Source organism: Scatophagus argus, chromosome 21 (assembly GCF_020382885.2).
Source record: "Scatophagus argus isolate fScaArg1 chromosome 21, fScaArg1.pri, whole genome shotgun sequence".
In the NCBI taxonomy this organism is placed as follows: Eukaryota; Metazoa; Chordata; class Actinopteri; family Scatophagidae; genus Scatophagus; species Scatophagus argus.
The window spans coordinates 17,516,688-17,539,173 of NC_058513.1; the positions used below are offsets into that span (position 1 = coordinate 17,516,688).

A 22,486-nucleotide genomic window follows, 5' to 3' on the forward strand; every position below is an offset into this window, starting at 1 on the left:
TGCAGAGTGTAAGCAAGCGGCGGACTGGATCAATGGAAGGGCCCTTACCGATGGAGGAATTCGGCAGGTGAACGGAGCACGTTGTTAATCCCACTGGGAATGTATGTTTCCACACACAGTGACACAGAAGTCCCCTAATACGCCTTTAATGATTCATTAGTGTCGCCATGAAAAGACGCTAACGTTTGTCATCTGCACGGACTGAAAATAAACCCTTTAAACCAATAAAATCAACAGATTTTCAAGAGGTACATGACTTTACTCTCGAGTTACAAGCACTTTAAAATATCTGACAAAACAATTTATTGTCAGTTTAAGGTTTTATTGGGGGTAAGGGTTTGGGGTTATGTCAGGTGTCACGTATATTTTGGTGCAAGTAAATGATATTTTAATAGGAATATTCTTCAGCATTTGGGTGTACCTCACACATGGGTAAACAAATGGGTCGTAATCGATTAATGGATCGTAACATACAAAGACTTTGTTAATGTATTATCTCCGCTGTTTGAAGGAATCTTCTAAGCCTTCTTAATTTTTTATTTCTACATCATAATTTCTTCTTAGTATCAAAAAATGTATTTCTCTCTTTACCATATTATTTTTTATCATATTCATTGTAAAGTTTTAGCCACATTTCAGCCTTTATTCAGTACCTGATCAAACACCATGTGCCGATTATGTGATTCTTTTTAGTTTAGTTTATTTATTAATTCAATAAAATACTATATAAAGCTAAAATGCTGAGCTTAAAGAAAAATAAATCAAATATTTAATTTGATTTTTTTTTCAACGCAATTTGACAAAAAAAAAGTTCCACGCCCCTTCCGCCACTTACACGCGCCTGCGCGCGCGCGCACCCGGAACCAGATTCGTCACGGTGTGACGTTGTTGTGCTTGTGACTTGCCAAATGGAGATAGAGGGTGTTCGCGAAAACAAGCCTCAGTGTTTGAGGGATTTGAGCTTAAATAAAAGCAGCAACATCGACGAGCAGGACGACGTCGACCACAGCCGGCTGGAAACCACCGCAGAGGCCCGCTGACGCCTGGTGAAAGTAAGCGGTTGTTCAGCCTTTAGCTCGTGTTTCCCTTTAGAAAGGCACCAGCTGTGTTTAGGTTTAGGTGACCCAGCCTTACATGTGGGTCGGCTGGGCATCGTAATGCTGCTCAGCACGCTTTGCACGGAGCACGTCCACGACGTGGGAAGCTAAAGTTGGAATACTTTCGTCTAGTTCAGGTATTAGTAGCCGTGGCGTCACGTGGACGTGAGTGAGTGAGTGATGGAAGTTAGTTTCTTCGTGTCTCTGATGATGGCTGTCTGCTTTCTGTCTTCCGTCTCCGCGCAGTTTCATTGACATAAGTGATGAAACGATCATTTGTCATGAAGTCAGTCGCGAGCTATTTTAACATTTGACTCATCGTTTAAGTCATGCTGTTCCCTTTGTATTGTTTCGGGCTGCAGTCGGGCAACAACAACAACAAAAAAGACATTTGGAGACATCACGGAGAGCATTTGATATCAGACAAGCGAACTGCATATTAAACCAGTGGGCCGACAGTGGAGCTGCTTGTTAGCCGCTGGTTGGCGTCCTTGCACCGGCCTCATTACTGTTGTGCGGGTCACCAGGTCTATGAAGGCTGTGGCTCTTCCGTCTGGCGCGAGCTCCACAAACAGTTCACAGCCTCCCACCACACACATTCTTATCAATCATCAACAGTGATAAGATAAGCAACTGATACAAAAGGATGTGAACAGAACTGCAGTGACAAATCATATTTATTCAAACCAAAGTCTGGCTGCATATTTTCCCCCTGGTCGTCCAGCCCGAGCTGGAGGACCTCTGGCTTAAAGGAGTCTTTGTCCACCAGCTGAGTTAACGGCTGCTGATGGAGGATTTTACAAAGCGGTAAAGAAACACAACAAGCGACTGTAAGTCCCACACAGGTGACTGCTTGTTACTCTGACATGCCCTGAATGGCACAGACAAATGCCTGCCATAGTGACTCAGTTGATTTTCGCTGACCAGTTTCCTTTTGGGGGATGAGTCATCGACTCATGACAACACAACAGCAGACGTCCACCGTTTGAGCTTTTGATCCTGTTTGTTGAATTGTCTCCTCACTGATTTCTCCTCTGTGTTGCAGTGCAGCACTCGGTAGGATGATCAGCAACCAGGAAGAAGATGTAAGTAACCTCCCACTCTCTTCTTCCACATAAACTGGAATCAGTCGTTTTCTAAAGTGGGTTCGTTTGTTGGTGAAAGCTCTCAGGAAGTTTCTGTCTCCCCTTTTCAAACTTCCACTTCACAAACGTGAAAGAACAATACCTGCTTTGATGCGTGTGGATGCATTTGAGGAAGTTGCTTTCTGAGAAAAGGTGGCGCGTGTCGTGCCCAGACAGGAATCTGATCTCAGAGCTCGGTCTGCCGGTCTGACTGTGATACAGCAAAACACGCAGACTCTGTTTCTGTCCCCCAGGAGTTTATCGCAGTGCGGGTCCAGGATCCCCGGGTTCAGAACGAAGGCTCGTGGAACTCATACGTGGATTATAAAATATTCCTACACGTGAGTATTGACACTTAAGAGACAAAGTGGTCACTTTTAGGTGAGCTGCTTGGGAGTAATTTGTCTTCAGAGCTGAAACATACGTTCATCGTTTAGCCGATTAATTGATGACGACTACTTGGGTAGCTGATTGATCATTTAAGTCCATTTTCAAGCAGAAATGTCAAACGTTCTCTGGTTTCAGCTTCTCCAGTGTGAAGATCTGCTGCTGTCTTTGTTTTATATTTTGTAAATTAAATATTTTAAGTTTCTGACTGTTGGACTATTAGTCATAAAGAAGGCAGATAACAGAAACTCACAGCTGATAAACATTTGCAATAAAACTGAAAATCTTTGTGTTAAAATTTAACCAGTGATGGAATGTAACTAATACACTTTACTCAAGTACTGCACTGAAGTACAGTTTTGAGGTACTAATACTTTGCTTGCATATTTCCATTTTCTGCTGCTTCCACTATGCAGATGCCAAATTTAATTTATTTGTTTTGTCAGCATTTGGGCAATAAAAAATCCCAATAATCTGAAAGTCTGATTGATCAGGCTGATAATCGCTCTGTCTGTAATTTGAAGACAACATCTTGGGCTCCAGAGGATTGAGAGGAGCATTTTTCACTAACGTCCAAATATTTTTGGAAAACATTCGTCTGAATCATCAACGACAAACACGTGTTGGATTCAGATTAGTTTTACATAGCGATTACGTAGAACAAAAGACGTGTTGATGAGTAAAATCCTTTGAGTAGCCTTTAAATTAAACCAGCCTCACCTTAAAATAAGAAAGTTTCTCACCTGATAAAAATCACTGGTGGTTTTATACCAGCGTCGTAGTTGTCGTTTTTTACTCTAATGTACAAACTGGTAGTATTGTGTGAAGTCAGTCTGTCTCGTACTGCACATTCCTTCTGTATGTGTCAGCGCCACACCATAAGAAGACCCCTTTCGGTTTCAGTTGAAGCTAACCCCAGCGTGTGGAGACCACTGGGAGATGAGGAATGCTGTGTCAGCAGCAGGGCTCCGTGCCCACATGAGTGTGTTGTGTTGACTCATGAAACAGGTGAAAGTGTGTCACCTCACTGGATCTTACATCATCATGCTTGAGGGAACTGAAACGCACGCGACGTTAGAATCACAAATGCAGAAGTTCAGACCAGCAGTTTGTCGCCTCGCGTCCACATGCACTTCTGCCAGCGCGTGTGGCGTGAAACTACAAAACCACTTCATTTGACTATCTCAACTGTCTAACATCTTTAGCCTAACTTGAATCTGATGGGCGTTTCCACCCAATATTTTTAAATTTGCCGTCATGTTCATTATTGATAAAGGTGCATATTGTTTTCTCAATAAACAGTCCAAAAAACACATGATGTTAAGTTTATCATCATATATGACACATAAAAGGCTCACATTTGAGAAGCTGAAACCAGCAGACGTTTGAGTTTCTCAATTTTCAAAATAATTTCCTATTTAATTTATTTCAGTTGACTGAATATTTGACTTATCATTGCTGCTCTGATAATAGGTCTCAATTATGGTTCCATTGAGTACATTGAAACTATTTGTCCATGAAGAAGCGACGCTTCGGAGGACTTTTCACCCTCTAATGGAATTTGTTCTTCTGCTTTAATGACATTAGCTCTGCTTGTAATTGATTATGGCCTGTGCTGGTCCACAGAGGTCAGTGGACTGTGTCACACGTCCCTGGAAAACAAACCTGACATGTTATCAAGCTGTGGCTCTGAGTCATCCCAGTTACATTAATCCTAAAAGCGGACAAAAGCTGGTATGAACTGATGACTATCGCAAAAAGCTCAGTAATTCTCTAAAAGAAATGTTTCACAGATGTTACTCAAACAGGAGGAGGTTGTGCATTTGTTGGGGACTATTTTTTTTGCTGTGGATTAATAAAAGATTTGTAGCAGCAGGATGATGCATGTGGGATTGAGTCAAACTGCAGTGGTGGACACACACAATAATTAATAGTAGCATCCTGATGTTGGTTTGTCTGTCTTTTTTTGCTTTCCTTTCCTCATACTTTGGCTCCGTATAACCTCGAAGTGCTCAGTGTAATGTATGTATGTATTTTCTTTAACTCCCCAGACCAACAGTAAAGCCTTCACGGCCAAGACGTCCTGCGTGCGTCGGCGCTACAGTGAGTTTGTTTGGCTCAAGAAGAAGCTTCAGAAGAATGCTGGTTTGGTGTAAGTTGTTGAGTCAGTCCAGTCGCAGTGCAGGCGGACACACAGTTAACATGTAGCTGGTGAACACAGCAGAACGGCAGAGTCCCATATTTCCCTCAGGAGTTGGTAGAAAGCAGAAACTCCAAATGAATGCTGCTGTTCCCGTTAGCTCATACATTCAGCATCCGTAGATCTTCGAGGCTTGTTTGTTTGATCGACATGTTTGGTACATCAGCCAGGCCTATTGAAGCAAACATTTTCTTATCCTTCTAGGCCCGTCCCAGACCTTCCAGGGAAGTCTTTCTTCTCCTTCAGCAATGAGGACTTCCTGGAGGGGAGGAGGAAAGGACTTCAAGCTTTCTTGGACAAGTCAGTTCTTCTTCTGCTGCTTCTGCTTTAAATAAAGTATTTGAGCTGCTGTAAAACCCAACACAAGCTACACTGATCACACATTTTGTTATTCTCTTGTCCCTGCAGAGTGGTGCACATGACCGTTTGTCTGTCGGACAGCCAGCTCCACCTCTTCCTGCAGACCCAGTTGCCAGTCAGTCACATTCAGGACTGCGTGCAGGGCCACACCCCCTACTCCGTGACCGACGCCATCCTCACCTACGCCTCGTCCAATCAGGGCTTCGCTCAGGCTCAGGAGGACGTCTCCATCAAGGAGCCAAGTTTGACCATTTCGTATGAGTCCATGGAGAGGTATGGATAAAGACCTTATGATGCGGAAACAGCATGTGGACTGGTGTTGTATGCACTGAATTTAAAAGATGGCTAAGCTCTGACTCATTTTCCGCCAAGAGTTGGACAGAAGATCGACACCACTCTTGTTTGTGTAGGCCTGTCATGATGACTGCATATCTTCTTTACCTGATGAAACATGTCCATGACCTGGATTGTTTTTCCTGACCTCAACAGGGTCCAGTGTGTTTGCTTGGATAAGAATGTCACCAAAACATTTAAGCCACAGCGATACCAAGATAACTAACAGGATTTTCGCTGCCATTATAGGATTCGTTATAATTATTTGTTATTTGTGGGACAAAATATCATCCAACAAAAGAAGTTAACATGACAAGCCTTCATATCTGTTCAGTAAATATGAAGTTAAAACCTGTTAACTAAAAGGAACCAAAATCTGTCTGCTAGCACCTGCCCAGCCAAGAAACAGTCCAACACGTAACCGCCTTAAAACCTCAACTTCTTGTTTGTACGGTTTAAACAAGTAAGATATGGCACAATATGTTAATTATTTCGCTCAGAAGTGCTGGTGCAAGTGGCTGATTTTTGTTATTGTTGGACAGAATCAGTATGGTTTTAAGCATGAATATTTTCTCTTCCCCCCTCCACAGCCCAGTTCCTCATCAACCTTGCCTACAAACTAAAGAGACCTTCAGCCCTGAGCTTGTGTCAGTGAGCGACTCAGACCCCCTAGATGGTTTACTGCAGCCCTGCGATGACAGTGAGGTTGAGGTGCAGCACAAGGAAAAATCCTCAGTAAGAGTCCTCCAGAAGAACAACCATCTAGAGGCCATTGTTGAGGACTGCGGTGCGACAGAGGTGAGCTTTTTTCTGGGCGACAGCCAGGATGACCCTGAGAGTCTGAGCCTTGCAGAACAGACCCCGCAGAGGAGCTGTCAGATCCAGACACCGGTGGAGGTGCACTCGCCCATGGGGACCGGCTTCGAGGTGAACTGTGAGGTGGACAGGGTGTCTGAGGGTTCAGTAAGAGAGGAGAACGTTACGACTGTTGCCCATCCAGACACCGAGGAGAAAGCTGATCAGCAGCAAAGTTGTGAGGAGGCAAATACTGAAAACAAATTAGAGATGGAAAGAAGTGTGAATTCAGTGGCAGTTTTAGATTTTAAAAATGGTGAAACCGGATCTCAGGAAGGCGTCTGCTCTGAGGAGGAGGCTCTGGAACATCACATCATCTCCGAGGTTAACGGTCTCGAACCTGTTGCAGAGGTCAACTGTCAGAGGATGTTAGAGAATTCAAACGAGCCAGACGATGAAATAAGTGCCAAATCAGAGAGCAAAGAGGAGGCGCCGCTTGAGTCCAAACTCCAGGAAGAGAATCACTATCTGCACAGTGCGCCACGGGTGGAACGTGGAGACGACGACGCTATTCAAAAGCAAGTCGAACAGGAAGAGGATTTGGTTGGGACCAAAGATGAGAGTGATGATAGTGATGATGATGAGAGCCACTCGCTGCCTTCGTCCAATGAGAGCATCGTCAAGGTCAGCGATGAAGAAAGTGACGAGGCGGAGGATTCGATACAGACCGCAAATGGCCGCTTGAAAACGTCTCGCGAGGAGGTTACTCTCTGGTCAGAAGTAGAGTCATCCAGCAGAAACATTTTGGACCTACACATGAATGGAAAAGAGGACATGTCCAGCCAGGAGGACATACGGCAGGAGGAAGACCTGCAGTACCTGACCGAGATAAACGACTTGAGTAAATCTCTGGACCTTGACTCAACTGTAACTGGTGGAGATTTGACTGAAAATAGTGACTTCAGCATCTTGGAGACCAGCTGCTCTCCCGGATTGGCTGATAGCAAGCGCACAGAGCAGGAAACGGTCCCTGCGCTGTCACTGGACGCCTCAGCAGAAACTCAGGAGGTGGAGTTAACCTGCTAAATAACACTTTGTGACATCACCGTGGTGTCGTGGAAGTTGCTGTCTGTCAGACATGTTTGATCACACGCACACAGTGGGAGCTACTCATCGTATACCGTCTTCACAATGTGGATGTTCCCGTCTGCCAGCCTGAGACATGTCATGTTACCAGACATTATATCATATAATAATTCAAGTTTGTGCTGTTATGCAAGTTGTAGGTCTTACCTTTTTAAAAATTTTAATTAATTTTAAAATTCATATCCTTATTTACACTAAGATTCACTCAGTTTTTCTCCTCTAATTGGCTGCTCTGCAGTGGCTTCTTGGGAACAGCAGGAGGTGCTAAAGTTCACAAAAGGATGCATGCGTCTTAGGGTTAATGTATCCATAAAGAGCTCAGGGTTTTATTGTTGTGTAAACAGATGACAGTAAGATTTTTTTTAAAATCATGTGTTATGTTATATTGCATAGGATGTCGAACAAATTATGATGGTGATAGACACTTGAATTAAAAGTACAGATTCACACTTTTTTAAAGACCATATTAACTCCCTCATGTCTTTATGTACTTTGAAAGAGTTTTGGTTGCTGTAATTGTTCCTCATGTCAAGAGACAGCTTCCTGGTGTGAACATTCAAATCCACTTTTTTCTTTGCACCCAAAAATGCTTTCTGAAGTTTAGCTTAAGCTAATAGGAGGCTTCAGCAGACAGACCGTGTTGGTGTCTGACAGTACCAGTTTCAGTCTGTGCTTCCACGGTGTTTAATGTGGAGCTGCAGTGAAGGGACAGCAAGAAAAAGAGGGAATCTCATCCAAGCGAGACTTTAACTTTGCTCAATGGACAGGAGGAACAATTGCAGGAACTGAAAACAGTTTGTGTGCACTGAAAAAAAAAAATCACTGGAGAGTCCCGCATAATTATTCTCACATTTATGCCTCACTTAAGGCAAAAATGCAAAAGAAATCACTGCATTATTTTATAAGTCAGGATGGGTTGTTTTGTCTACAGATGAAATGCTGTGCCACTGAGCAACATTAAAGCAGTTTAGTCTCATGTCCACACTGAGGCCAAGCTAAGGTGGACTGAGCTACTTACCTCCCGGGACACGCTGCTCTGAGGAAACCGCTGAGTAGGCAGCAGTTAACCCGATATTTACGGTCAGATAGTGGATCAGAGAGGGAACGGGAAATATTTGGCCTTTTTTAGTCTCAATCACTGGATTGTCTTAGTGATCAAAACTCCTTATAGAGGAAACAGAGAAATAACAACTGGTTTCTATACACTAAGCGCCGTCATTGTCAGTGATGCTAGGGGCTTTATTACTTTTTGTTGTTGTTGTTGTTGAATCACAGCTTTAATTCCCGTTAGTCTGAATTCTGTGTAAGCTGGCTGCAGTTTGACCTCAGCCTTTTTGTTCCTCACACACTACTGTCGCTTGTCATTCTGATTCAGTTTGTTGCATTTAAAAAAGGGACCCAGAGTTTATTTTGCCGCTGCACTCAGAAACGAGTCTCCTCACTCATCCTGCGTCACAGATTTGGGCTCGAGTAGGTGGGTTGTACTGTGCCACTCTGTTGTTTGTAAAATGTTTGTTTTCTTGTTTAAATGGCGTTCAGAGGCTGGGCCCCCCTTTTTAAGGAGATCTCTATTTTAGAACATGGATCTACGTGGTCAACGATAACCTGAGTGATGGTGTCCATGTAAATGTACAAAATATGGTCTAATTTTATTTACAATAAATAGTTTACCTTCCTCACTCTTACATGCGGTTGTTTATTTCTTTGGATTCACATTTCTGACATCACACACACGTCTTACCAAACGCATCTCGTGGTTTCAGATAGCAGAGCAATCCTGCCACCTAGTGGCTGAAAACGAAACAACAAGTTCGACAATCACATCAACTGACGGATCGGACACGAGCAGTACAGGCAGCTGCTATTGTAGCTGATATTATATGCAGTTTCAGAATATTTTACAATTTGTACAATACATCTGCTGAGTTTTAAATTCATGCTGAGGATGAAGGGAGAACAATTGGCCTCTTGCTCATTTTAAGCAGTGAACTGATGAATGAGTCCACAATAATTTACTATTTGCTGCAGTCATTTTCATTAGTGGTCGTTCTGTTATTCTTCTGATTAAACAATTCATTGTTTGATCTATGAAAAATTAAAAAGTGTCCAAAGTTAAAAATTTCCTGTCACGATTTACCAGAGGCCACAGTGAACCATTTTTTTTTTCAGTCAAAAACCGAAACATATTCAATTTATAGAGAAGCAGCACATTCTCATATTTCACACACTTTTGTTTGACTTAAGAAATGACTTAAACAATTATCAGATTATCAAAATTGCTGTAGCTTAATTTAGTCTATCATCTGACTGGAGTTGCTTTTGCTCTGGTTTGGGTTTCCAGGTGGTTCACTGAACGGGGACAAGAAGTGCTGCAGCAGGTTTACATGGTATCATTTACAGAATAATCAGAGAGATTATGTGACAGTGCTGTGTTTGAAAATCACAGCCGGATGCGTCGTCAGCAGCAGCAGCGCTGTAGAACAAGAAGAAGAAGAAGAGGAAAACACAATCAGAGAAACATGCATTAATAATTAAGTGTTCATTTTAGGCTGTGCACATCTAACAGTATTATGGAATCATTTTCTTAAATAGGACAACTGACGCGGTAATCATGCTTTTGTTGTACATATTTATTCTCACCCATTTGCCCACTGCACCGCTCAGACTGCTTTATGCAGTACTTCTTCCAGCCAGCAGATGCCATAAATGGCAGGTCAACGACTGAATATACCTCAATGGCAATCTGGATGAGTACCAGGGGGACCGTTTCTGTGTATTAGGCCACAGTAATGGTCCATAATGCTGATGATAAGAGAGAGAGAGAGAGAGAGAGTGCCTCGGTACCTGTTGGAGCTCAGAGGATGTAGGCGGGGACCAGGAAGTCCTTTGGGACGATACCCACAGTGCCGTTGAGCTCGCCGACCCACCAGCCGTGAATGTTGTACTCCTGGACCCAAAATGAACAAATAAACAATCTTTAAGTCTCTGAGGGGTCCAAAAGACAAGTAAACGAAGCAGGATTGGACTGTTTGTCTCACATTATTAACATTAGGACACCCATTCGAATGATTTGAACTGCAATTATACGTGGCCCCGATCCCTTACAATAAGAAGGTTAAAAAGCTCTTGTTCTGTGAGTCAGCTTCAGCAAAGGAAATCCAGGAGATGGTAGATCCCGCTCACAAAACGGCCACAATATTCTCACAGACGTTAGCCTCCAGGGTTTTCATGCAAAATTGGGAGAAAACAGTAAACAAGACTATTGACACAATGAGCATCTAACATAAAACAGCTTCTGTTAACTGCTCCAAAGCCCCAACAGCAGCCTGCCTGTTTTCCACACTAATTATAACAAGACTTCACTTCTGTGCTGTGATTAAAAGGAAACAGGATCAGAGGCGTCTGTCTGTACGAAGAGAACGTAGTGCTGATTGTGCTGTCACAGATTAAAGACACAGTAACTGCTCGTTTAAAGAACAACTTTCACCAAAAATGAGCCTTTTTTTTTTTTTAAATAAACTACTTTAGGAAATTATTTGGGAACTCTTCTGTTTTCTGGTGATCATTTAGAATAATATTAGATATTTTATAGACTAAATGATGTTGACATAAAATACATCAAAGTATTTTGAATCCAAAAGTTTTAATTGGTTAAATTCATAGATGAATATAAAATTAAAGCATCTCTTTTCACTAAAAAATACTTCCACATGTATTGTGTTTATGTACTTAATGCAACTAAAGCTCTTGTTTTGACTGACTGAATTAAAAAATAATTTGTGAGCTGGGAGGAACAGGAGGAAAACGAGGTTGTCAAAAGTATCAAAGCATTGGTACTTTTTTTAATATCATGTTTAAAACAATAAAATATCCAGAAAGCACCAATGCTATAACAAAAAACAGATCATCAGATTTCCGATCAGATTTTGAAGCCAAGGCTGCACAGAAATTAACAAACGTGTTCAGCGAATTTGTCCTCCACCAGCACAGTCTGCAGGTTCTTCATTTAAATTTTTGCGTGCTCAGGACTATCGATTGTTTGGAATTCTGGTATCACGGCAGCCCTACAGGAAAGCAAGTATCCTCCGATATAGATAGATATGATTTAGACACACTAAGCTGCTGTCATTTGAGGCTAAAATTTGACTCTAAATAAAATAAATAGGTCAAGGTTTGACGTCAGCTGAATGAATCACATTCAAATTCATGTCAGATAAAATGTACACACTCTGATCCACAATTAATCAGCTACAAGTTTGTTTAACAAAATATTTTACAGAATCTAAAAAGCGTTTTTCCAGATCCTAAAACAAATACATTTCATCACTGACTGAAACAGCATTTTAGGAACAACCACTTCTGCCCATCTGATCACAGCAGCTGCGCTCTAACTGGATGTGCAGCAGATCAATATCTGGCCAGAGACCAGAGGGGCGTTAGAGCTCAGCAGAGGAGGCACCAGCCGGCCCTGATGGAGCGGAGCCCTCGCTCGGCCGCTCTTCTCTCCTCTGTCCTCCAGCAGATTGAGAATGGCTGCATGAACGCTTTATCTCAGCACGGAGGAGACGACGAACCGCCCGACTACACACAAGCACATACAACAAACGTGCAAGTGCATGTAAGCAGACACACATTCATATAAGTTTGGTGTTTTTTAGGTTGTTGTATCCTGTGATAACTCACATTTCTCAGATCAGAATCGGACGTCTTGCTCCTACAGGTTCTAGTTGGAAAAACACACACACACACACACACTCAGACATGATGGATGGCGTTTTGTCAAAGGTTCAGCCTGTCATCCAGACCTGACACTTCTCTCGAGCCAGAAGAACGAGGCCTGCAGCTAATGAGTGGTGTTTGGACAGCCAGGATGAATGGATCGCTTAGAAAGTGATAAACGACAAGACTCAAGTGTTCTTACTGCACAAACAGGTACCCACAATAAGTAGATTGTCCACCCAGGCCTCATCGCTCCCCCCTGCGAACCTCACTGACAGCTCTGGAGGGGATGTTCCAGTATGGCTGGCTCTCTGACAGACTCTCACTGGCAATTCAGCGCATGTTTGAGCTCATCACGAGGGGGAAAGTTAAGTCTGAAATGGTCTTTTTATGCTCCCCATAAGACCGCAGAGGGAAAAGCCCGGTTGCGGAAAGCTGGCTCTGGTTTCCATTCGTGATGGCACGAACAGAGGAGGAGGAGAGGGGAGACAGACGGACAGGGAGGAGGCATCGGAGAGAGGGAGCGAAACAGTTTTTCTCTCCCTTGGGGGCGTCGCAGCACTATTCCACCGACCGTAGTGACAGAGAGTTTTATTTATCTCCGCGGCCCATCTGTGCAGTCGGTCTCAAATTCTCCCTGAGAAAGGTCTTTTGGATTATCAGCGCCGCCATTTTAATACAACTGCTACATCACTGAGTGGGTGCCAATGGCAGTGGAAGTCTGTCAGGCGTGCAGAGTCCATCTTCCTCATACTTGAAATGGGTTCATCCAGAGTACACCTGCTGTAATAGGGACATTCCAAGAGGCGTGGAGAGTAAATTATCCAAATGACAAAAACTACGCTAGCTCCTCAATGTCCTCTTCCTTCTGTTTGTTTTCCTCTTTTTCTCTTTTAGGTTGATTTGTTTTCGAGTGATTTTGCATCTTGAGCTATGAAATGCTATGGTTGGGGCAAAGCGCAGGCATATTTCGGCCCATTGTGGCACTGTGAGTGATTGGACAAGTTGCTTAGTATTCACCCGAAATGGAAGACGTTCCCTCCGAGATGCTCTGGGGGGAAAGAAAAAAAAAATCAGTCGTCCCTGCCAGGCTGAGTCTGGGGAAATGTCTGGTTTTATCTCATTAACAAGATGTAGCAGGATACACACAGAGGTGACACATATCAGAGCCTGTGTTTGGTGCAACCTGGACGCTGATCAAATCTGCTCAGTATGGGAGCGGAGGGACAAAGGGGGGCCAAACAGCGCCGTGTCGTGGCGGCTGCGGCGCGTTGACTCGCTGACCTCCTGGTGACTCCTCCGCCGAGAGAGCGGGGAATGAGCGTGGGCGGGGCTGGCACTGAGAGTGGGTTGCCATGGCAACACCTGCAGTGTACCGGCGCGATCGTTTATTTACCACTCAGGGGGCTGGCTAATGGTGGCATTCTGATAGGCCCATCGCTCATGTTCCCGACCGGAGGACGGATTGACAGCTACCCGAGCCTGGAGCGGGGGAGAAGGTGAGTCGAGGTTGGTTGGATGCGGTGAAAGACAACGGGCGAGGCAGCTGTCGCATCACACCACCATCATGCACCTAAACACAACACGGATTTAATATCCCACTGATTCAGGGGAAAAAAAACAATGCAACATTTGTGGGGAAAATGTAAAATTCTTTTGAGATTCTGACCGTCTTCTTCCTTTTCCTTTCTCATCTTGTACTCAAACACACACCCATGCTCCCAGATGAAACACACACACTCGCACACAATCCCAAATGCATACAAACTAGGGGGAGTGCTAATAAGCCTGACACATGAGGCATCTCTCCTCGGCCACCAGCTGACTGAGGCAGGCCTTGGGCGTGATGGAGCGCAGGAAGTCTCTCATTGCCCTGCCGCTGAACCCGCCGCCTGGGTGTTACAATCTCCCTCCCTCTCTCCCTCCTTCCCCATCTCCAACCCCCCACCCTCCTTTCCTCCTTCCATCTCTCCTGAAGCAGCCTTTCCGCTTGCATCCTCTCTGTTTTTTTCCGTGTTTCTCTCTCCTCCTCCGATACACTGCAGCTCTCAGCTCTGCAGTTCTTCCATCACCGGCCACACTAACAAAGAAACATGGACACCTCTAACAGATAGAAGCCCCATGATCTGTAAGCCGTTATCAGGTTAGCGAGCTCTCCCCACTCCTCACCAACGACCTAACAATACCTGAAACTGTGAGGGAAACCTGATTATTTTGGGGAGGTTGAGAGGATTCTGTGCCAAAAGAAATCTTGTCGAAATCCATTCAGAAATATGGACGATCATTCTGCACAACCAGAGATCGAAATGGCTACTTAGTGTCCATTTTTTCCAAGTGGGCTTTTAATTAAATCAGTGAATTGGCTTCAAATTGGAAACATGACAGAGCATGAGAACGTTTGAAAATATCTCAGGGACGATGAGATTTAATAAAAAGAAAACCTACTCGCTCCTTTCTAATGCACGCCTGGGATTACAGATAGCTCCTTAACTTAATAGCAATTTAAAGTGGATTTGTGTATGCCACTGAGTGTCTGTAATGATGGCTGTTTACGCCGCCCCTCATTTATAATAATTAAGCAGAATGGATTGGGGGTGGGCAGCTCGGACGCGGTTCTGGGCTATTGGCTTGGGCTGAATAATGACCTACTGTAGTTGACCGGGGGATGACCGCTGCCTCCTGCATGACCCCAAACCCCAGACTCACCCCCTGCTACTTTGGGTGGTAAATAGGATGTCTTGCCTGTCTATAGCGTCTTGGTGTCTATGGCTACAATAGCAGCTAGGGGTCTTTAAATGGGTGTGTGACAGAAAAAGGAGAAAGGAGAGGGGGGGGACAGGGCTCACACAAAAGAATAAAGGGATCCACTCTCTTTGTGTCTCTTGCTTGACTTTTCCCATCTGATTGTTTGTCCACTTTTTCCTTTTCTTCAGCTGCATTCAGTCAGTGTGGCCCATGGGCGGCGGGCCACACCGGCTTGTTAAACACAGAAGAAGTCTGTTATGACCCTAAAGTGGTCGCCTAGCTAGAATTCGAGCAGCCATATAAACAAAATGTTTGCGCGAGCGTTTGATTTTCTTACTGCAGTTTCTAATACTGTAACTGTAAATCTATGAGGAGACTGTAAATCACAGCGATTAAATCTATAATCAGCTGTTTGTATAAGTTGTCATGTAGTAAAACCGTGCAGTTTCAAGCCTCGTCTAGAAGCCACCACAAGGTGTCAGTGGTGTCCACGTTCTCATTGTCTCTAACGAGCAGCTGCAGCTGGTCGAATGTGATGTGATGCTCTACTTTGGGAGACGTGCCGGATTGGCTGGCCCGTCTCTGTCTCTCTGGGTTTTGGTTGGATGGCGGATGGAGGAGGAGAGGCGAGCAGGGCGATGGAGAGAAAGAGGAAGAGGTGGCAGCAGCGCTTGCCAGAGTTTTAAGGACCCTGGATGGGTTTGTGCCATAAATCTCTTCCCACTCCATCCCGCCGTTCTCCATGAGTGCCTGTGGGAATACAGGAATGTGACAGCTGACCTGTAGAGCCCATGTTGTTTGATTCTGGATACATAAATTAGAGGGCAAGAATGCAGGACAACCTTATGGTTTAGTGTGGGACATGGCCGACACCGCACATGTCAGGGACAAGTGAAACTATAGCTTTTAGGCACTGTGATAAATTAATCTGATGCTATAACAACACGTTGTAAATCTCTGACAAATATCTCACTGCGCATTTCAGGCCGTGATGCAGAGGAAATGTGTGTGAAACATCTCAACAATTTCAATCGAGTTAAAAAATCCGTGTGTGAGTTTACAAAAGAATGGAGCTCACCGGCATTTGTCATCACACACTAAAATGTCAGCGTGAAGCCATAATGCGCATTAGAAAAAAATGCAAGCTCTCAGAAATGAAATGTCAGAGCGAAACTCACAAGACAGATTTCACCGTGTGTTTGTACCTCATGTATCAGCGCGCTGAGCATCACCATCGAGCTCTGCGGAAAGCAAGTTAGGCATCGCTGAAACCGACTGCAGAGCCACGCTACGAGATTAATTCTCTTGAACTAATGGGATTCATATGAGTTGTGAGGTTCCTAATTTATTTACTTTGTCAGTGATACACAGATATGCGCACACACACTGCGACACCCGGGGGGGGGGGGGGGATCACAAATACAGTAAAAATGCCCCCACTTTACAGTAAGTGAGAGATCAATAATGATGGATGAGGGCCTTTTATACAATCGGCATGTTCTCCTCAGTTCACAGCCATATGACACCACGCCTGTGGCTATCCCGTTCTGCTCTTCAGCAGTCAATCACATCCCAGCTTTAAAAATAACAGTTTGTTAGCACCATTGATTTAGCACTTAGAGCGTGTCCTTATTACCTTGTAATTATGGTCAGTGTTGACATAACAGCACAGACAACCAGGCCTCCCACCCTCTAAGAGAATTTATGGGCCCTGGTTTTATTACGGCCATTTCATGTGTCTGGGTCCCCAGTTAAGCGACAGACTTGAGTTCTAGCCAAGGGCCCGTATTTCACTCATCGAGGTCAGGGTTCTCAGGAATCCCCCGTAAAACTGAACGCCGATGGGGGCCTGCGTGTACACACAGAAGACGCGGGGAAGCCCTCCCCAGGGCTCATTAAAATAAATAGCCGATTACAGGCTATAATACAAATAATGCTATTCATGAGGGAAATGTGATGCTTTTAGGACGCAAAATGGGACACGGTTGGAGCCGTGTCGTCAAACACAACATTCGGAAGCCGTCCGGAGATCACCTCTGAATAATTTACAACCAGACCCTCGCTTTAAATCCATTAGAGGATAGTTAGAATACTCTGCCGTGGTCTGTCACTGTGTTATGACTTCAGCGTACAGCTGGACAAAACAAGAGTAATCTCTGTCATTAAGATTTGGAGATACTACAATCAAGTTTGGCTTACAACCTGGACTTAGTTTGCTTTTAAATTCTTCAGTGAAGCGGAAACCTGATCCATACAGTGAAAAGTAATACGGCAGGCAGGGCTGAGGCTGTTCATGAGGCGGATCTGTAGCACAGAGCCGGGTCGCCTTTGTTTCCCCAAGTAGGCTGCCTTTGTCATCCTTACGTGAAAAATGGATGTGGCTGTTTTGACATTTTCCCCTATCAACCAGCACACACAGACAGAGAAGGCTGGCATCTCATTAATCTGAGACTGCCAAGAGAACCTCAATTAAAAGTCCATCTTCTGTGAAGGGCATATTTCACCTGTGCCATATCTGCTCTTACAAACAAAAGGCTCTATTTTGTCATTTGTCTATCTAAAGATACATTTACTCTAAAAGGGTTTTTTTGTTTCTGCACTAAAATCACCCAAAATATTTCAAATAGTTAAAATTCAGTGCAATCCAGGTGTTGATTAAAGATGCAAGAAATTAAGTGGTTGAATTTTTCGATCTCTGCCACATAATTACCAACAACAAACAAAAAGCTGAATATACTGTAATTTCTTCCTCCCTCTGCTCCTCAGATAATTTAACCTAAACACAAAACATGATGATTCAATTTCAAACCGACCAATAGCTTCGGTGTGGAAACAAGTCCCTGTACGCAGCAGAGTAAAAGTGCCCAAATTACAAGCCATTGATTTCCAGTAGGGTGGCTTTTCAGTGGTAGATACTCTGCATGTAACTACAAGATGGCCATAAAACACAAGGAAATAGATTGAGAGGAAAGAGATGAGATGCAGGATGGCTTCACCTGCAGTTTATGTCAAACAGAAAGGAAGAGCTTCGCATGGCTGCCTACTCAATTAACCCCTGTGATAGAGGCTCCATAATGAACAACAGCACCATTACGCTGCGCCCCGAATGGCACTTCACCCTAGTGGCCTGGGAAAAAGACAATACCACCGGTGGTGCCTCGCTGCTGCATCAAGACACAAGTGCTCACTAACGGAGGAATTTAGATGTTGGGGATATCAGCAGGTTTGGGAAGTAAATGAGGACAAAGTGATTACTGGAGTTGATGTTGTTTAACCCTTAAATAATTACACATTATACATGTCTGCGTCACATTTTTACTCATTTTAAACTACTGCAATTGCTCCAGTAATTATGTCAACGAGTCAAGGGGGCAATCAGGGATGGTTCCCATTAGAGATGAATGGCAGAACGGCAAGCTCCCATTTCCACTGATTGGGAGAAGTATGTCCTGCAACCACAGAATTCAGAGAGGAGCTGAAATAACCTTCTCGGATTATTTCTGCTGATGGCGATGCTGACCTTGCTAATGATGTAGATGAGATCTCCTCTCTGGAAGGCCAGCTCGTCTGGCTCGTCGGGCAGGCAGTCCCATAACCCCTGGTAGTAGTTTGCATAATCTGATGAACAAACTGAGAGGAAATGCAGAGCACAAATTTAAACCAAAGAACGAGACAATGTGCTTTTCCCAATGTAAACTATTAAGCGGGAAATTTGTTCACATTATTGAGAGGACGGAAATGAGGTCCCGACCTTGTTTGTTGGTCCTCTCCTCACTCTCATCCACTGGATCTGGAAAATCCTCATCTACACAAACAAACAACATGATATTTGCAACGTTATCCTTGTTTGAATTAAAGGTCATGAAGAACCAAAACATTTTAATTCCATCATTTAACAGAAAAAAAGCTAAATAAAAGAAAAAAAAACCTGACTCAAGGAAAACCTATTTATCAGAAGGTTTCTGTTTGTGTCACACATGAAGGACAAATCTGCAGTACAAAAGCATGATGATAGAAATAAATAACCAAATAAATAAAATGGATCATCAGGCAGTCCCTGATGCTGATGATTATGAGATAAGATGCCTATTTTTCTTTAACCAGACTGAAGTCCTCGATGATCGGTTTGCTCAGATTTATCAGAGAGCCAGGCAGGAAAAGTTAAAGAGAAAGAGGGTGTCTTTAAGGCGCGTGGAGGCGGACGTGTCATTGACTACGGGGCGTGGCAGCCGGTGGTCTGAGGGGTGACACAGTGATATGCCTGCCCTCCGTCTCCCACATCCATCCTTAACAGGAGCAGGCTGACAGCAACGCCACAACCCGGCAACACTATCCACCTTCCAGCACAACCTGCGCCTCTGCTTCCAGGAAGACCAGGAAGGTCCACACACACACACACACACACACGCACGCACACACACACACACACACACACACACACGCACACACACTGTATATCCACATGCATATTTGCGATCATGTGTACAGTCTGCATTTGGATGTGGAAAGTTTTTTATGTGGATCTTCCTCCTGCTTTGTCTTTCTCAAACTCAAACACACACAAACACACACATTCTGACATTTCAAATTTCATAACCAGAGCAAAATTTTCTTTTAAGCAAGCAAAGATTATTATTGATAATTATGGCATTATTATCACACCAAAGCAGAACCAAAAAGACATTTTAATTGTGTTTGCAAAGGTTCCAAACATTTGTTTAGCACTCTTCAACAGCTGTACAAGAGAGCATCTTTCAGTGGAGAGGCCACCGCTATGGGCCAACGGTTTCTATATCCAAGTGATTTAATTTTCCAGTCAATAAAATCAGTCATCAGCACCAGAGCCGATACCACCATTGCTCTGCAATCAGCCTGCAACTGAGCCATGTTCACAGTTTTTGCTCTGAAAAATATATTACATTTAATGTAAACAACTTCGCTAAAATAACCTTAAACTTAAGTGACAACTCTTGCAAGCTAACTTGAGCGATTAAAGAAAGCAAAGACTACTATCAGGAGTATTTCTAGTTGTTATGAAAGGAAGATTTTTTCCTGAATAAATTTCAGTGAAATCACTGAAAATGAGATGTAATAATTTAACAGTATCTAATCACTGTGTAGATGCTGTAAGTAAGCACAGTGAGGTGCAGAATGATTGATAAGTGAAGGGGTGAGAAAGTGAACGAAAGAGCCCGTCATTCGATATGCCATCTGTGGTCAGGGTCTGTACCTCTGCCCAGATGGCTTTGAACGCCGGCATGACAGTCTGAAGAGTGATTTCCCTCTCACCACTGATTTTGGCAAAGGTTATGTACTCACTGAGTGAAACAGAATCTTGATGTATCTTATTTAATAGAAAGAGTGATGGACGACGGCCCAGAGAAGATCAGATCACCGCTTTTGTCCTTCTCGGGATCTTGTAGCCACTCTGACACATGGGACCGTCTACCCCTCGGTAGGGACTCACAGGCACTGTTCTCGGGTCTTGTAACATTCTCAATCAAACTCTAATTTCTATTAAAGACGTGACATTAAGAGCTCCAGAACTATTTTAAGCCCTGAAAGATGCAGTTTTTACTTCCTTTCAACTAAATTGCTGTTGCTAGGCGATTTTAGCCAAAACTCTGCTTAGTGGATTGAACTGTGGGCTATTTGTTGCCTGGCAACATTAGCTAATTGGACTTACTATGACAGAGCATTGGGAGCTACGCGGCTCTTGCTGATTTTAACAACATAACTGCTTCTCAACAGACAGTTCTCAGCGAGGCTGGAGGAAGGTGATTTTCAGCCGGCGTGAAGAGAAGCTTTACTTCCCGCCCCGTGTGTCTCTGCAGCAGCCGATTTAAAATGAGTGATCAGTCTGGGTTTTGTGGTGGTAGGGAGGCACCTGGCAGCACAAATTTCACAGCCAGCAGAGATCATCAGAAATATTTCTTGCTGCAAAAATCCCTTAGGGCAGGAGTGTGTGTGTGTGTGTGTGTGTGTGTGTGTGAGGCAGAGTGGCTGTGTCTATTTGTCTGACTGAGTATCATGGGAGTTTGTGTGTCCAGCCCTTCTCTCTATTTATCTGTGTGTGTGTGTGGTGTGTCTCTGCATGTGAGGTAACTACATCCTCATACCTGGCAGCACCTCGTAGATATCCTCCTCGTCCTCATCGGCGGTCCTCGTCTCCTGCCCTGCTCCCCACCTGCCACTCTGAGAGGCCGGGCCAGCACCGGGCCGAGGCAGGGGAGCGCCCTCAATGTCATCGTAGGTCTCCTCATCCTCCCCCTCTTCCTCCTCCTCCTCTTCATCGTCCACAGGGATGATGTCGGAGCTGAGATCTACAGGGGAAGGAGAGGCAACGTGATGGGCGGCGTTAGCGACAAGATGGAGCACAGCCTGGCATAAAAGACACGCACATGCATTAAAGGGTAAAGTAAGAGAAATGTTCATGCAGTCCTGACTGCACAACAGGCGAAGGCGCAAGCCATACAGCAGCAGTGACAAGCACTGGAGGCTTGATTTCTGGCTGCAAATAACGTTTACTCTCACCATCTATTAATGTGTTAATGCTTGCATTTGTTTTGTAAATCACTCAGTAATTCCAGGCCAACAAACAGTCCTGATCTTCTTGAGGAATACAAAGCTAGCAGAGCCCTTTAGATCTTTAGGAAACACTCGGCTGGAGGAACCAAACAGAGTGAAGCTGCTTTGAGTTGCCACGCTGCACACAGATGGATCCAACTTCTTGATTATTTAAAATGTGCCTCAACCCGCCACTTTCCAACTTGAATTAAAAACTTTGTTGTTCTCCTGTGCCTGTGACTGATTGGTTTCTCTACTGCACTTTTATTCCCTTTGTTGAGCAACCTGCAACTCATTAATGCACTCTAACTGTATTTCTGGTATATTATATTTGTATTTTTTAAATTTAATTTGCTTCATTATATCTCCCTGGAATAAAAACTAGTTTTATTCTGACTTAATCAATTTTATTCTGTTTTTTACAGCTTATGAATGACGATCTAATGCTAATTCTAATCTGTTTGCCTACATAAAGCACTCTGTGTTTGAAATGTGGTACATAAATAAAGCTGCTTTGCCTATTGATTATGATGCATTCCCCCTAATCGCATCTCTTGCTATGTGCCATCTCTCTTTCTCCTCCCTGTTCCTTTCTGTATTTCTACAATCACTATCAAACAAAGGCAAAACACCAAATATTATCAGAAAAGTCTGCCTCTTTCTCAGGTAAATTCTGGAGGGTAAATAATCTTCCGGATGCATTTCGTAGTAAAACTGGTCTGGAAGTAAGTAAGACAAACTGCAGAGTGTCTGTTACTTCCCGCAAATCAGTGGCCCGGCCTGAGCCCATTTTAGAGTAGACTAGGCACGACTGCTCGTTCAGATGGAGGAGCCGTCTCATTGCAAACGACTGGCCACTGCAACACAGGGTATCAGATCCTCTGCCGTACACCAGCGGCCAAGCAGAAATCAATGTCACTGGAGGATAACCAGAACGTCTACCAATCAATTTCCTGTAAGCTGGAATTCGGTAGGAGAGTTGGGGGGGTTAGAGGAGAACGAGAGCCACACAG

The 22,486-nt window shown here is 44.0% G+C and overlaps 2 protein-coding genes across 5 annotated transcripts in view; one reads left to right on the forward strand and one right to left on the reverse strand.

Moving 5' to 3' along the window:
- Positions 1 to 846: 846 nt before the first annotated feature.
- snx11 (sorting nexin 11) lies at positions 847 to 9,127 on the forward strand. 2 transcript variants are annotated; one of them, XM_046377211.1, is made up of 7 exons: positions 847 to 1,052; positions 2,148 to 2,182; positions 2,476 to 2,562; positions 4,660 to 4,760; positions 5,013 to 5,108; positions 5,217 to 5,441; positions 6,092 to 9,127. In XM_046377211.1, the coding sequence occupies exons 2-7, from the start codon at positions 2,159 to 2,161 to the stop codon at positions 7,380 to 7,382; spliced, it is 1,824 nt and encodes a 607-aa protein (XP_046233167.1). In that variant the 5' UTR covers positions 847 to 1,052; positions 2,148 to 2,158; the 3' UTR covers positions 7,383 to 9,127. The 2 variants fall into 2 exon arrangements, with proteins under 2 accessions (XP_046233167.1, XP_046233166.1); XM_046377210.1 differs by having other exon boundaries at positions 848 to 1,052; positions 2,143 to 2,182.
- A 141-nt stretch (positions 9,128 to 9,268) lies between these two features.
- The window catches only part of skap1 (src kinase associated phosphoprotein 1), a 31,292-nt gene continuing 18,074 nt past the window's right edge, over positions 9,269 to 22,486 (reverse strand). For 2 of the 3 annotated variants that reach the window (XM_046377215.1, XM_046377213.1), the window contains exons 9-13: positions 21,026 to 21,229; positions 18,658 to 18,711; positions 18,427 to 18,536; positions 10,287 to 10,389; positions 9,269 to 9,915 (exon numbers count right to left, since the gene is read on the reverse strand). In XM_046377215.1, the coding sequence (XP_046233171.1) occupies positions 10,297 to 10,389; positions 18,427 to 18,536; positions 18,658 to 18,711; positions 21,026 to 21,229 (461 nt within the window). In that variant the 3' untranslated portion in view covers positions 9,269 to 9,915; positions 10,287 to 10,296. Of the gene's footprint in view, positions 9,916 to 10,082; positions 10,186 to 10,286; positions 10,390 to 18,426; positions 18,537 to 18,657; positions 18,712 to 21,025; positions 21,230 to 22,486 lie in introns of all 3 variants that reach the window. The other variant, XR_006842033.1, reaches the window with a different exon arrangement.

Coding starts and splice junctions, on each gene's coding strand:
- snx11 (XM_046377211.1), top strand. CDS start 2,159: ATGATCAGCAACCAGGAAGAAGAT. Junction 4,761..5,012: donor CAGAAGAATGCTGGTTTGGT/GTAAGTTGTTGA, acceptor TTATCCTTCTAG/GCCCGTCCCAGACCTTCCAG. Junction 5,442..6,091: donor TCGTATGAGTCCATGGAGAG/GTATGGATAAAG, acceptor CCCCCTCCACAG/CCCAGTTCCTCATCAACCTT.